The following is a 16,986-nucleotide window of genomic DNA, read 5'->3' on the forward strand; positions in this document are numbered from 1 at the left end:
TTTGAAATTAAGGCCACAAGATTAAATTACTCCATCCATCCAAATTCACATAGCAAATTATAAGTAGAAGAAAGACATTAATAGACTTTTATTTTCACTTTGTCCAGTGATGTCCGCCAAATCATGGTTCTTCACCTATAACATGGCCTGCTTACATTACAGTAACTTAGCAATAACATCTAACAATAACTTACATGAGAACTCCAGTTGCCTTTTTGCAATTTCTCTATTTTGGGGTTCTGCTATACTCTGAAGTTACTTCTATTATAGGACCTAAATGCTTTGTTGTCATCCTATTACACAAGATCTTATTCAAACTTGAACGCTATTTAACACATTGTCTAACCCATAGTTGATTAATATTTTTGTTAGAATATTTAAAATATGAAAACAGAAAGAAACATAGAAGAAGAAAATAATTTGGGGGGGCTGGGCATATTTATCAACATTTTTGCAAAATTATTTTCAAAAACATATTAAGAACTACAAGAACTGTTGTGTAGCTCTCAAGCCTAAAAGGACTGCAGGTTTCTGCAACCCCCCCACCAACACACACACACACAAACTGGAGTCTGTGGCAGAAGGAAACTGCCACTGTGGTGCACTGGGTTTTTGGATTCTGGATACGCAAACTTCCAGAAGCTGTGACCCAGCCCAACGTTTTTGAATGGTATTTCCTTACAATTAGGCACTGGAGAAAATGAAGCATGTTATGGCCAGGGTGCCACATGTAATGATACTGCAGCCTGAACTGTCTATTTTCACTTTGGTAATTACAAAGCCTACTGATAAAATTGGAAAGGCTCAATATACTTCATCACGAAATGGAAACTGGGGCCCAAGATTCAAAGATGAGCCTGCTGGCAGTATAGCACAGTTTACTGACAGCTCAGTGAAACCAAAGGCAGATGAGGTCTGCTGGGCCACAGCCACCACCTGGCCAATGGTTGGCCGTCTTTCGACTTATCAGATATGGGCATTCCGACAGACCAAGCTCTCCGATGTGGTGATGGCAATGCAGACCACTCCTACTGCCATTTCTTGATACATTTTTCACCAACTCATGAGCTGTTGCCAATGACCTAGACATCTGGTCAGGCAAATGGCAACGAAAAAACTGGACTATTAATGAATTCCCTGTATGAGGAAAATAACTATGGCAGCAGCTTCCTCCATGGGAAGGAAAAAACATATGTCATGTGAATAGTCATGGCAAAGGAATTCCTTATTTTTGTTTTAATTTTTTATTGAAGTATAGTTGGTTTACAATATTAGTTTCAAGTGTACAAAATACTGACTCAGTATTTTCAGATTTATACTTTAAAGTTATAAAATATTGGCTATATTCTGTGTTGTATACTATAACCCTTTAGCTTATTTATTTTATACATAGTAGTTTGTACCTCTTGATCCCCTACCACCTCCGGCCCCTCCCTACTCCTGCTCCCTAAAGGTAACCATTAGTTAGAAGGATGTTCTAAGTCTGTTGGTTATATCTCATTCATTTCATTTCTTAGATATATAGGTGATAACATACAATACTTGTTTTTCTCTGATTTATTTCTCTAAGTATATTACCCTCCAGCAGGTCCATCTATGTTGTTGTAAAAGGCAACATTTTATCATTTTTTTTAATATCTGAGTAGTATTCCAGTGTGTGTGTGTGTGTGCACGCTCATATGTATATATACACTCATATATATATGTATACATACTTTATCCACTCATCTCTTGAACACTTAGGTTGCTTCCATACTTTGGCTATTGTAAATAATGCTGCTATGAACACTGGAGTGCACTTATCTTTTCAAATTAGTTTTCGTTTTCTTTGGACATATACTGAGGAGTAGAATTGCTGGATCATATTGTATTCTGTTTTTATGTTTTTGAGGAAACACCATACTGTTCTCCACAGTGGCTGCATCAATTTACATTCCCACCAACAGTGTATGAGGATTCCCTTTCCTTCACATCCTTGACAATATTTGTTATCTTTGGTGTTTTTGATGACAGCCATTCAGACAGGTGTGGAGTGATATCTCATTGTAGTTTTGATCTGCATTTCCCTGATGTTTAGCAATGCTGAGCTTCTTTTCATGAGCCTATCTGCCATCTGTAAGACTTCTTTGGAAAAATGTTTATTCAGGTCTTCTGCTCATTTTAAAATCAGATTATTTGTTTTTTTGATATTGAGCTGTATGAGCTGTTAATATATTTTGAGTATTAACCCCTTATTAGATAGGTAGTTTGCAAATATTTTCTACCATTCAGTAGTCTATCTTTTCATTTTGTTGATGATTTCCTTTGCTGTGAAAAAGCTTTTAAGTTTAATCAGGTCCCATTTGTTGATTTTTGCTTTTGTTTCCTTTGCCTTAGGAGATAGATCAAAAAATATTGCTATGATTTATGTCAAAGACTGTTCTGCCTGTGTTTCCTTCTATGAGTTTTATGGTTTCTGTTCTTACATTTGGGTCTTTGACCCATTTTGATTTTATTTTTGTATATGGTATGAGGAAGCATTCTAATTTCATTCATTTACATTTAGCTGTACAGTTTTCCCAACACCACTTATGGAAGAGACTGTCTCCTTCCCACTGTACATGCTTGCTTTGGTTGTAGACTAATTGACTATATGTGCATGGGTTTATTTCTGGGCTGTCTATTCAGTTCCACTGATCTATGTATCTGTTTTTGTGCCAGTACCATACTACTTTGATTGCTCTAGCTTCGTAGCCTAGTCTAAAGTCAAGGAGCATGATACTTTCAGCTTTGTTCTTTTTTTCTAAAGATTGCTTTGACTATTCAGGGTCTTTAGTGGTTCCACATACATCTTAGGATTATTTGTTCTAGTTATGTGAAAAATGTCATGGGTTTTTTTTATGATAGGAATTGCACTAAACCTGTAGATTGCTTTGGGTAGTATGGACATTTTAATAATATTAATTCTTCCAAATCCAAGAACACAGAATATCTTTCTTTGTATCATCTACAATTTCCTTCATCAATGTTTTATAATTTTTGGAGTATAGGTCTTTTATCTCCTTGCTAACTAAAGTTTATTCCTAAGTATTGTATTCTTTTTGATGCAGTTTTAAATGGAATTGTTTTCTTCCTTTTTCTTCCTGATACTTCATTACTAGTACATAGAGAGGCAAAAGGTTTCTGTATATTAATCTTGTGTCCCGTAACTTTACTGGATTCATTCATTAGTTCTAATAGTATTTTGGTGGAGATCTTAGGGTTTTTTTTATATATAGTATCTTATCTTCTGTAAATAGTAACAGTTTTATTTCTTTTCCAATTAGATGCCTTTTTTTCCCCCTTGTTTGAGTGCTTTGGCTAGGATTTCCAATACCACATTAAGTAAAAGGGGCAAGAGTAGACATTCTTGTCTTGCTGCTGATTTTAGAGGAAAAGTTCTCAGTTTTTCACCACTGAGTATGACGTCAGCTATGGTTTTGTCATAAATGGCCTTTATTATGTGAACATATGTTTCCTCAGCATCAACTTTGATGAGAGTTTTTATCAGGAATGGATGTTGAATTTTGTTACATGCTTTTTCTCTGTCTATTGAAATTATCATGTTATTATATTCTTCCTTTTGTTAATATGGTGTATCACATTGACTAATGTGCAGATATTGAACCATCCTTGTGTCCCTGTAATAAATCCCAGTTGATCATGGTATGTGATACTTTTTATAAGTTGTTGAATTTGGTTTGCTAATATTTTGTTGAGGATTTCTGCATCTGTATTCATCAGAGATATTGGTTTGCAATTTTCCTTTTTTGTAATGTCTTTTGTCTGATTATCAGGGTAATGATGGGCTCATAGAATGAATTTGGGAGTTTTTGCCTCAATTTTTTCGAGCAGTGTAAGAAGGGTAAGTAATCTTTATTTGTTTGGTAGAATTCCCCTATGAAGCCATGGGTCCTAGACATTTATTTGCTGACAGTTTTTTGATTACTAATTGAATTTTACTAGCAATGACTGGTCTTTCCCGATTGTCTATTTCTTCCTGATTCAACTGGAAGACTTTCTAGAACTTTACCCATTTTTCCTAGGTTGTCCATTTTGTTCGCATGTAAGGGTTTATACTATTCTCTTAAGATATTTTTGTATCTCTGTGATATTAGTTGTAATTACTCCTCTTTCATTTCCCTTTTCTGTTTTCTTTTTTTTCTTTCTTTCTTTCTGTCAAGGGCTGACTTTCAATAGATCACAACGAGGGAGCTACTCTGCTATGTACAAAACCTTGACCTCTGAAGGAGCTGGTTTATGACTGATTTAGCACCAGGTTCCCCACAAATGCATGATGGGTGAGGGGGCAGCAGCCTTTCTGGCTGCACCTGGTGTCCCAGGACTAAGGGCTCTCCACATAGAACCCTGGTCTCGACACTGGCAGGACATGCATGGCAACCCACGGGCAAGAATGGTGCAAGACCAGCTATTTGAGGCCAATATCCTATCTGAGGCCAATGTAACATAACCTGGGTGCAATTCTGACTTAGAGGTGTCCAGTCATAATCTCACAGATGGTAGCTTCACCCCACTGACTCCTCAGCCAATACTCTTTCATTTCTTATTCTGTTTATGTGGGCCTCTCTCTTTTCTTCTTAATGAGCATGGCTAAAGGCTTATCAATTTTTTTTATTCTCGCAAAAACCCAGATCTTGGCTTCATTTACCTTTTCTATTATTATTATTTTTTTGGTCTCTGTTTTATATATATTTTCTTTGTGATTTTTATTATTTCCTTCCTCCTACTGACTTTGGGCCTTGTTGTAATTCCTTTAGCTGGCAGGTAAGACTGATTACTTGTTATTTTTCTTGTTTCTTGAGGTAGGCCTGTATTGCTATTAACTTCTCTCTGAGAGCTGCTTTGCTGCATCAAATAGATTCTGGCTACACGTATTTTCATTTTCATTCATCTTGAGGTATTTTTTGATTTCCTCTTGGATTTCTTCATTGAGTCATTTTTTTTTAAAGTAGCATGATTTTGCAAAGGACTAACTGATATGCTTTATCTGCCATGTCAGTGGCTGAGTAGGAGTGAGGCATAGTTAGGAAAGGTAGTCTCCTGTATTCAGTCTTTTGACCATTACTGGGCTGCATAAGAAAAGGCCTTTGGCCTGGAGCATTTTCTTATCAAGGGATAAGAGTTGTCATGGCCTGTGCTGGGTTTATCACCTTGTATGGAAGTATCATTCCTGTTTTAGACTCAATGAGTCTTCTTTGTTCTGCTTAAGGGTGTGCATCATACAGCACCTGGCCAACCCCTCTACTAAATCTGTTCCCTGAGAGGAAGGAATAAGGTTCTTAGTTCTGTGGCACAAGATGAGTACATGCAGGGCAACTGCTCTGTGTTGACTACTGGACCATGGGAGACTGACACTACTGAAGTTGATATTGCTCTGTCCCTTCTCCATGTGAGTAAAGCATTGTTCCATCCAGTGCTTGAATGTGTTATGTTTTCCTTGGTAATCAATATGCAGTGGGCATAAGTGTTCAAACTTCTACTTCTGTATATGTCAGGCAACAGATCTAAAAGAAGGTTTTTGGTGAACTTAAGAGAAACAGAGTGTGGGATGAGTGAACATAAAGATAAGGAAACGGGATGGACTGACTGAAAATAAATCCCTTGCAAGCACTGCAGAGACTGTGATATAAGGAATCAAGCATATGCAAGAAAGTAGAACTGTACACGTAAGCTAAAAGCAAAAACAGTAGAGTCATATTTACAAACTGGAAAGGACAGAGGAAGGTAATCCGGTGTCATGAGCATAAACACCAAAAGGGATTAAGATACTTGGCCCATGTATAGAGATTACTAAAGCTATATTTAAATTAGACATATTCTGTTTCACCCTCAATGTCAGTTAAAACTGATGAGTAGAAATTTAGAAACTGAATTTCTAATAACTCCTTTAGTTGTTCGAGACTGTTTGCCTTTCTAGAGACCAAAAACTTATACTTTAAAACTTACACAAATTGGCAATATTAAAAAAAGTTTCTTATTTTTAGGAGGGTAGACTAGGTTATAACTTCTAATAATCTAAAATCAAGACAAAAAGAATATTAAATCATTATACTGTACATCTTAATATAATATTAAATGTCAATTATATCTCAGTAAAGCTGGAAAAATGAAATTGATAATTAAAATGTAATATTAAAAAAAGACATAAGTTTTATTATTTGAAAAGGCACAGGATGAGTATGAAGACAGAGTCCACAGCCTATACAATGAACAGTTTCAACTACATGATTAAAAGGAAAGAAAGGAAATTACTCTCGTCCTCAGAGGAAAAAAGTACAAGATGATTAGAGTGGGAATGACAAAAAAGAAAGTTTAGAAAGAAACATTTAATACTTACAGCCTTTTCTACATAAAGTAATTGGAGGTGATAGGAGAGATTTATAAAATTATTCTAATGAAAACAGTACTCCTTAAATCATTTTATCAACAACATACAAGAGAAATCTATCTCCTTTATCTGGACAGAGGATTTCAACAAACACACAGTTTAGTGACTTATTTTTAAATTATGGTTGTTTGTTTTCTGGCAAGCCACATCAAATCAGTGTTTTTCCAGAATTTGTGGACATACATAAGTTCCATTAAAACTGGTAATTGTTTTTCTTATTTAAATTTAGTAGAATACTCTATTAGGGAGGTGGGGAGAGGAGGAAAACTGATATGGTAGTGGTCGGGAATAAAAATGAAGGACTTTAAACTTATTCCTACCAAGAAGTTTGCCTTGTTGGATTTAGTAGTGTGTATTCACATGCACGAGGGCACAAGGTAAAATTCTACATTCTTTTATACTGTAGTAAAATATAATTGGACATATCTGAGATGAGGCTAGATGTAAAGGCTAGAGGATTAGAGAAAGAAAACAGTATCAAGCTTGGGATTTATTAGTGTAGAGAAAAGGTTATGAATTGCTAGGGAAGATAAATATTCAGGAAAAAATTCACTACGTACATGCTAACTTGATTTGCCTTCAAATGAGGTGGGAAATAGGAACCTCCTTTAATTATCAATTAAAAATGAGTAATTGCGAAGTTGATCAAACAACTTGTGATGATCCTCCTACACTCTGAACACTCTCTTATAGTAAAAATGGCCTGTAAAATTCCCTTAGGACCTTATTATAACTTATGTGATTGTGTAGTTATCTAAACATCTTTGATAATACTTAGCCTACTGCTATTTAAAAAGTAAATGCTCTACAGGCTGATAATGGTAACATATAGAAAATAAGTCTTAGACCAAAACTACCTTAAAAGTCTTAAAAATATAATTGCATTTAGAAAGATAAAATGTCTTCTAATAGCTACAATTCTTTTAACAATTCAAATAATGGAATATAACAACCCAAAAGAAATTGTTGTAAGATTTCTTTTTGTGTGTGTGAACATCTGGTAATTCAAGTATAGAATGTTGCGTCATTCAATATAAAAATTCCAGTATGTTATCATTCCTATCCTTGGTTATTTTAAGGATTACATATTCAGGACTCGATAATGTATACTTCCTTTTAAAGTAAGAGCCTTTTCTAAGAGGATGGAAGTGTAAACAGATTTTCAGATCAAATATCCTAGAATCCAACAAAACTCTTACAAAACACTCTACTGTCATATGACCTTAGAGAATTTAAAACAAAAAAGTTTACTTTTAATATATTAAGAGAAACAAGGAATCTCTTTTGATTCCAAACTAGGAAAAGATTATAACTAACTTCTTGGGATACTACAATCTCCTAACATTTAGATGTACCAGATTGCCAATTTTGGTCTAAGACCATTACAACTAAGTAAGACAGGGTCTTCGCACATGGGTTGATGTCTTAAGTTTCATCATGGCCACAAGTAAAGAGTATTTAGCTGTATCATCTTAAATTCCCATATTATTACAACTTTCGAGAAAAACCAACTATGGCCATCTTAATTACTAGTATTAAGATTAAGACAAGCATATCTTCTATCAAAGCCTAGAACAGAGTAACTTACCCTGTCATGAAGAGTCCAGCCAACGTATTTTAGATAACTGTCATTTAGAAAGGCATCACTATACATTTTCATCCATACTCCAATTTCTTCAATACAAATGGCTCTAATCTCAGCAATAGCATCACTAGAGGAGTCAAAAATAGACAAACCTCTGATTAATATTCAGAAATAGAATGTACTTCATACAGATTTGCAGCAAGCAATACATATTAATATTGTCAAAATATTATATTTATATCTGCACTCTCAAAGGTCTCCAACGTGAATTATCTTCTGTTTTTTACATGGCTTCTAAAAAATAAAAACTACCAATACCAAGCTGGAAAACAATGCTTCTGGAAATCATCTTATTTTGATTCAACTGCTCTATTTTCATTGGACTAGAAAATGTCATTTGGAGCTTTCCGAAAGCCTCACAATTATTATGAGATCAATAAATATGCTAAAACTTCTGAGGAAACCAGAGTACCCATATCCAAATATGGAAGAATGTAGAACTAAAAAATTGTTTTTCTAAATAACTGTGACTCATTCTAAGCTAGTACACATCTAAAGAATTACAAGAAAAGAATTTTTATGAACAAGACACACATTAGTATCTATGAGGCAAAACTGTAGAAGCCTGTATTATTTGACAATGTATAGCAGTTATGTCCAAGACCTTGAAGAAATCGCACAGCAAAGGAAACCAGAAGTAAAACAAGAAGAAAACCTACGGAATGGGAGAAAATTTTTGCAAGTGAAACCGACAAAGGCTTGATCTCCAGAATATATAAGCAGCTCATACGACTCAATAAGAAAAAAATTAACAACCCAATCCAAAAATGGGCAGAAGACCTAAACAAGCAATTCTCCAAGGAAGACATACAAATGATCAAAAAGCACATGAAAAAATGTTCAATATCACTAATTATCAGAGAAATGCAAATCAAAACTACAATGAGGTATCACCTCACACCAGTCAGAATGGCCGTCATTCAAAAATCCACAAATGACAAATGCTGGAGAGGCTGTGGAGAAAGGGGAACCCTCCTACACTGCTGGTGGGAATGCAGTTTGGTGCAGCCACTGTGGAAAACAGTGTGGAGATTCCTCAAAAGACTAGGAATAGACTTACCATATGACCCAGGAATCCCACTCCTGGGCTTGTACCCAGAAGGAAATCTACTTCAGGATGACACCTGCACCCCAATGTTCATAGCAGCACTATTTACAATAGCCAAAACATGGAAACAGCCTAAATGTCCATCAACAGGTGACTGGATAAAGAAGATGTGGTATATTTATACAATGGAATACTACTCAGCCATAAAAACCGACAACATAATGCCATTTGCAGCAACATGGATGCTCCTAGAGAATGTCATTCTAAGTGAAGTAAGCCAGAAAGAGAAAGAAAAATACCATATGAGATCGCTCATATGTGGAATCTAAAAAACAAAAACAAAAACAAACAAACAAACAAAAACAAAGCATAAATACAGGACAGAAATAGACTCATGGACAGAGAATACAGACTTGTGGTTACCGGGGGGAGGGGGTAGAGGGTGGGAAGGGATAGACTGGGATTTCAAAATTGTAGAATAGATAAACAAGATTACACTGTATAGCACAGGGAAATATACACAAAATGTTATGATAAATCACAGAGAAAAAAATGTGACAATGAGTGTGTATATGTCCATGAATGACTGAAAAATTGTGCTTTACACTGGAATTTGACACAACATTGTAAAATGATTATAAATCAATAAAAAATGTTAAAAAAAAAAGACCTTGAAGCAATTGCCCTGGGGAAAGAATAATTCACATATAGTCATAATGAAACAATCTTGGTGACTAAACTATGAACTGGTAGCAGAACCAACCCCAAAAGTCAGGTTTCTGGCTTGGTGCCCATATGGCTTTTCACCTCTCCATAAGCATCTACTATAATCCTCCTGGGATTATTTCTGCTCTAAAATCTGTGAACTATGAACAAATACAATGTTAATGTCTTTAACTTACCTTTTCATACATTATTAACTCTGCTAAAAAAATTCTGTAATAAGGTAAATCCTAACTTTCTCTTGTAGATCAATCTTAAGTTTCTGATTTATCATACATGAATAAGTTAAAATTTTAGGTGATTTTTAATTCTCCAATTTCCACAAGGCAATCATCCGTCAAGGAGATTTTCTTAGCTTCTCTTTTGTGATAAAATGGGAGCTGGCATTCTAATATTTAATTCTCTGCTGTAAGAAATCTTAGTTCCTTCTAAGTCCCTGTCATTGCTTAAAGAATAAAAACGTGAGAAACTTTCTCTTTCAAAACCATACTATCAATTACTGTCTTTGGTTATCCTACTTTTTTTTTTTTAAGTATCTTTTTCTCATGGAGAGATTGTACAGCACAGAGGCTAATGATACAGACTATGGAGTTAGACCTCCTAAGTTCAAATCCTGGCTCTGCTGTTTTCTAGCTATGTGGCGTCAGGCAAGTTACTTTCCTCTTAACTGTATCTAGAGCTCACAGTTACTGTGAGAATAAACTCACTTAATAAAAATAAAATACTTTGAATTATGTGTAATACCTACTAAATTTTCCATAAACATTCACTGTTACATCTTTTGTCATCAATCTAGACATTCACAGATAATACAATATAAAAAGCAGCTTTACAACATCTGTGAAAGAATGTTACTTGACCTTTAAAATACTGAATGTGAATGGCCCAAGGACATTTTTTCTAAATAAGAAAAATTTCGGACATAAAAAAGTTACAGACAGTATAAAGAATATATATGTATCTACTGCTCAGTTAAAAAAAGAAATATTAGAGTTGAACCTTTCTATATACCACTTAACTAATACATCTTCCTCTCTAAGAGTAAATGACTATCCTTGTTTCAATGACTATCATTTACAGCTGCATCTTTATGCTTTAACTTCGTATGTATAGCTTTACATATTTTGAAAGTTTATATACATTTATTATCTTGCAGGTATCCTCTCCAACTTGCTTTTTCCACAAACCATGTTTTGCAATTTATACATACTGATTCATATAGCTCTAGTTCCAATGTATTAACTTCAACTGATGTTCAGTGTTCCTTTCTATAAACTACAAATTACTTATACATTCTTTCACTGGTAGACATTTAGGTTGTTTTCAGGTTTTTGCTTTTATTAACAGTGAATGCTGTGAACATTCTCGTATATGTCTCCTTGTGCACATGTGTAAGAGTTTCCCCAGGGTACTGTTTTTCAAACAGTGCATCGCTGTGTATCAGCACATTATGGAATAAATTTAAAGAGTGGCAACAAAAACATAAAAGTATTCAGGATAGAAAACACTAAAATGCTTCACATGGAGTAGGCAAATATTTTTTCTTGGAATTTCTGTGTATTTGATGTAGGACATGGTCAAAAGTCTGTGAAACACTGCTTTTATACCTAGGAGTGAAATTTACTGGGTGAGAAGGAACATGCATCTTCACCTAGATTAACAAATTTCTCCATATAGTATTTCACATCCTTGCCTAGCACTTCATATTGTTCTACTATTTTATATAAATTTCCACCTCCGTCAACTGCAAGTTCATATACTTTGTCTTCCACTGGCTGTCCAAATAAAAACAAATGATAACAGCAAAAATAAAACAAAATAAAACAGCACCCCTCTAAAAACAAACCACCACCACAAAACACCCAAATCGTATCATTTTAGTTCTGTCAGTCCTACCAAGTAGTCATCTCCCAGAGATCTATTACACTTATTCTCTGCTGCATTCCCCTTGTAAAACCCAACCCTAAAAACAAAAACATAAAACAAACCTAGGCTAAGGTTTTTATTGCACAATTTCAGGGAAGTAAGTTAAGGACAAAATGAATAGATATGGCATTCTGATTAAAACTACGGTGACTACTAAGTATGGTAACTGCATCATACATAGCTCAATCATCCATTCATTACCATTGGTATTATCATTACCATTGGTATTGAGATTATAGATGGCTAATCCCAAGGCTAGAGAATATAAAGGCTTAGCTTTATTTCAGTAGGAAAACCTTGTTCAAAATCTTTTTTTATAGTCGTTTCTATGTCTAAGCCTAATTTCTAATGCCTTTTTGTCTCACTTATAAGACTCTCAAAAGCTCATGTTCTTTGAACACAGTTCCTCTCTGTATGCACTATCAATGTTTTGATACAACTTGTCTTCCTGGCATCCCAGTCCTTGTCTACTAGGTGATTTTTTTGCTATTTGGGTTCAGGAGCTCCAATATACTTTGCCTGCTGATACCACCCTACTAGGTTTTTTAAAATATTGAAGTACAGTTGCACCTACTAGATTAATCATTCTCTACATGTAATTATATTATGTATAATTGGTCTATACAGTAAAATTAGAATTCCTTTGTGGTGGTTTTAAAATGTCCACAAATTCTCTGTTAATATTCCCTTTGGAGACAAGTGCCTCTTTTCTTTAATGTGGATGTACTTAGTAACTTGTTTCTAACAAATATAATGCAGTAAAGATGATGAATTTTGGCTCTTGGAGGCTAAGTCAAAAAAGATGCAGTGACTTCCGCTTTGTTCTCTCTCTTGAATCACTTTTTGAGGAAGGCCAACTGCCATGCCTTGAGGACATTCTAGCCGCCCTATAGAGAACTCTGCCACCAACCATGTGAGTAAGCCATATTAGAAGTAGATCCTCCAACCACAGTCACGCCTTCAAACGACTCCAGCCTCAATTAAGGTCTTGACTGCAATTTGATGAGAGAACTTAAGCCAGAACCACCTAGCTAGACTACTTCCAAATTCCTGATCCATAGAAACTATAAGATAATGTTTATGTACCAAGTTTTAGGGTAATTTGTTACATGGCAAAAGATAATCAATATTATTAGTTATTATTATTAAAGGCCCTTACCAATCTAGCCATGACCAATCTTCTTGGAGTCTGGCCCATGAATGAGTTCTTCTTAAGTCTAAACAGCTCAAGGCATAGACTACACGTCTGTGGTCATCCTTACGCATACAGTGCCCTCATTCTACTCTAATTACCTACAATGATTATTCTTCCAAGCTCCAATGAAGTTTCAGTTCTTCTATGATTTGTAGCATATCCTCTTATTACCAGATATGGCTTTCCTGCCTACTAGGAACTAACAAAGATTAAAGTAGTGGGCAAAAAAGTTAGTAAGACATGAGGAAAAGTATAAGGACAATCATATGATGACCTAATAACTTGCACAGTTCTAGTACAGGGGCCTTGAAATGAACAACTACAAATGAAGTCCCAATATACTTTACTTGCAAACTCAAAGAAAGAAAGAAAGAAAAAACCAGGAAAGAATAATTCTGGGGCAATTAATCCTTTGTTGTAGCTCTTTTTTACAGCATAAAAGAATAATTATATTCACTTCTATGAAAACTTATCTAATTTAACGACCTTCACAGTTAGTGTGCCTTTAATTTAATATCAAGACTTAAGATTTTGTTTTGAATTACTTTCTTGGCAGATGGAATTCAAATTATTTTCTGCTTACAACAAAATGAAATTTATCTCTAGTGAATTTTAATTAAATGTTTTGTGTACTGCCTTTATAGATGCTTTCTCAGTAAGAAAGAAGACTAAATTAAAATACTGCAATACAAATTTCAGAGAATAATCTGTGGCTAATATGTATGTTTTGATACAGACAATTATCTCTTTTATACAAGAAATCTCATGAGAGCTGTACAGTGAGAAATAATTACGAGCGCCAGGAAAGTCTGCTATTTAAATTGCAGAACACAATAAATTCATGTCTCAACCAATTTTGTCACTAATGTTTGGCTAAAAAAATTACATTTTCCAAAACAGAATAACTCCTAAGATTGGGGGGAAAAGCCTATGGGAGAAAGGGACAGCTGAAAGGAGTTACTGAAAAGTCACACTGTATCCTTGATTAGACTGTGAACAAGAACTTAAGACTAGAGACCACAGCTTACAGAAAGATGATTAAAATAAATATTACCTTAAAGAGTGTTATATGTTATTACAGGGCAGTATGGGGAACACAGAAGCACGGAAAATGATGGAGGGGAACAGAACAGGTCCAGGAAGGCTTCTGAGAGGCAAAAATGTTTAAATGTAGACCCAAAAAGTTGAAACTCTTTTATTTGCTAACTAAATCCAAATCTTTCAGTGAATTATGTCAAGATGACCAGTGTTATTTAAAGTGCATTAAAAATATATACAAGATCTTTTGGCAGCTCACGGCAAAAAAAAAATGTGACAATGAATATATATATGTTCATGTATAACTGAAAAATTTTGCTCTACACTGGAATTTGACACAAAATTGTAAAATGACTATAACTCAATAAAAAAATTTTTTTAAATGTAGTAAGTTTATAAAATTGGAAATATTTTTCATCTCTTTCATTGCATTATCAGTTACTGAAAATAGCAACAAAATACATAACAAGGAATTATATCACTGAGCATGTCATACAGAGCAGGTGACATAGCTATCGTCTAACCTGCATTACTCATTAATATTTTACCATTAACAGAAGTTTAGGCATAAGTAGCATTAAAAACTGAATGTCAAGGATATATTAACTTTCAAATAAAAATATATTTAATTTATATTCACAAGATGAAATGTTAGGAAGTAAGAAGATTAAAATAAAAGAATGACAGTTAACTCAGAATAAATTATATCCTCATATTATATAAGAACAGCTCTGAAAACATGATTCTGAATTGTTTCACGGTAGTCTAAAGATGAAAAATTCAACTAGAAAATAAAAGATAATTCATTTTCATCTTCTCCAAACTGTTGAAATTTTTCCTGTTGTCACTACTTTCATTAAGTTTAGTTCTTAATAAGAACTAATAATTTTCAAATTATTTTACTATCACTAAACAGATAGTGTGTCCTTTTTTTATTGCTTTTGAGAGACTTTCTCATAGTCTCTGATACTCTGCACTTTGACTATGGTATGTCTAGATATGAAACATTTTTCTTAACCTACTCAACAATCATTAAGTCTTCACAATCTGAACATTCTATTTTTTAACCAATTTTATAAAACTTCAGTTCTCTGATGAATTCTTCTTTTCAATATTTGTCTTTTCTTTTGAAATCCTATGTAAAGGACTTATGAAGTCTCTCAAACAATCCCCCACGTATCAGAAATGTCATTTTATCTTCTTCTATGCCTAGGTAAATTTTGCAGTATTACATTCCAATTCACTAACTGCCTCTTCAACAGTCTAAAGTGTATTTTATTCACTAAATATATATCCATGAAGATATTTTCATATCCAGTATTTTAAATTTGTGTTTTTACATCCACTTGTTCATTATGTGCCATTTAATTACTGAATAAACTGGGTCATCTGTTCTATACAATTTCCCACATTCTGGACTTAAATGATGAGGATTCAGTCAGACAACACTCTTCTATTTTCCGTATTTTCTATGAACTAGTAGTTGAATCTACCAATGTATAGATTAATATTCAATTTTTGTTTGAAGCTGGGGTGACAGATAAGACAAAGTGTTAACTGACAGTGTCATCTCTGGACAGCACCTTCTATTTCTACTATGTACATGCAGTAACATTTTCCTTTAATTAATAAAGTGAATTAAGTGATATTTCTGGAAAATCAACAATTGGTATCCATGGTACGCTGATCACTTTGACAGGCAGGTCTTACTCTCACCTTTATTTTCAATCCTACTTAGAGCAAGTGAAATTTTAATGTATCAAAAGTAAGCTGTGACAGATCCAATGCTAGTTTGTGCAAGGTCTGATTAAAAAAATCAATAAGGTAACAGTAGGAAATTAAAGGACTGTTGTTTCTATGAGAACAATAGGCTGAAAGCTTTGGCAAGACTCAAAAAGGGTGACTCACTAAAATACAGGCTATATTATTTTGGTGTTGAATATTGAGGTAAAATAAAAAATGATATGGATTCTGCATTCAATATTGTATGGCTGAACATCTAAAATATGTAGTTTACTGTACAGGAATCATACTATTACAAAGGTGTTTAAAAAAAAAAGACTGCATGGCTGAGCCAAGATGAACAAGACTGAAGCTCCCACTTGAAAAAAACTAAAAAAACTGCATAAAATATATAAAATGATGCTTTTCAGATGCTGGATGTCAGGCAGAACAGGGCAGTAATCTGTGAGAGGGGTAACTTATAGGGTGAGCCTTAAGATTGTCCCAGATTGCTGCCTGCCAGGCAGCAGGATGGGGAGGGAACCTAGACAGAACCTGGTGATATTCCTGAGTTGAGGAAAAGGAGCTGGGACTCTAAGAGGACAAGGTGGCTAGATTTTACAAGCATAGTATCAGAGATGCACAGAGAGAGTGAACTCTAGAAACCTGCAGAAAGACCCTATCAACTCTTCAGCTGAGTACAAAAGAGCATGTACATGTGAACAAATCATCTAACACCGGGGAAAGAATGGAAAGAGAAGAGAGAGTAATCTCTGGAATAAAGACAGGGCTGGGAATACTTTGTGTTCCAATGAGCCAGACCACAAAAATCTTGTAATTCACAGGGCATCAAGAAAAGTACAAAGAATGGTATTACCTTAATATTGGGGTAAATACTAAGACTAAATGCTGCCCTGGTCTACTAAACAAATCTTAAAAAGAAGTCTTGAAAGGATCAAACATAATTATGTCCCTTAGAAAAAGTGGGCAAATATTTTACATATATATTATCTAGCACAAAACAAAACCCACAGGGCCTGGCATCTAGTAACAATTGCCAGGCATTCAAAGAAGCAAGAAAATGACCTATAATGAGAAAAAAATCTATCAAAACAAATAGAATCAGAAATGATGCAGATGACAAAACTAGAAAAACAACATTAAAACAGTTACAACAAAATATCTACATTCAAGAGTCTAGAGGAGAGCCTGGAGGAAATAAAAGAAACATGAAGAAAATGAAAACAAAGTTCTCTAACATA

General features: G+C 34.3%; 1 protein-coding gene and 1 long non-coding RNA gene across 3 annotated transcripts in view; one reads left to right on the forward strand and one right to left on the reverse strand.

Annotated features, from left to right (window-relative positions):
* The window catches only part of STAG1 (STAG1 cohesin complex component), a 335,040-nt gene that overhangs the window by 94,869 nt on the left and 223,185 nt on the right, over positions 1 to 16,986 (reverse strand). The window contains exon 10 of the mRNA XM_031678031.2: positions 8,016 to 8,139. Coding sequence (XP_031533891.1) covers positions 8,016 to 8,139 — 124 coding nt within the window. The remainder of the gene's footprint in view (positions 1 to 8,015; positions 8,140 to 16,986) is intronic.
* LOC140691959 (uncharacterized) overlaps positions 3,563 to 16,986 on the forward strand; it is a 59,717-nt gene continuing 46,293 nt past the window's right edge. The window contains exons 1-3 of one of the 2 annotated variants that reach the window (XR_012067571.1): positions 3,563 to 3,684; positions 3,816 to 3,883; positions 5,249 to 5,391. This is a non-coding gene — a long non-coding RNA (uncharacterized lncRNA). Of the gene's footprint in view, positions 3,685 to 3,815; positions 3,884 to 5,248; positions 5,392 to 16,986 lie in introns of those variants that run through there. The other variant, XR_012067579.1, reaches the window with a different exon arrangement.

Source organism: Vicugna pacos, chromosome 1 (genome assembly GCF_048564905.1).
Source record: "Vicugna pacos chromosome 1, VicPac4, whole genome shotgun sequence".
NCBI classification, from domain to species: Eukaryota; Metazoa; Chordata; class Mammalia; order Artiodactyla; family Camelidae; genus Vicugna; species Vicugna pacos.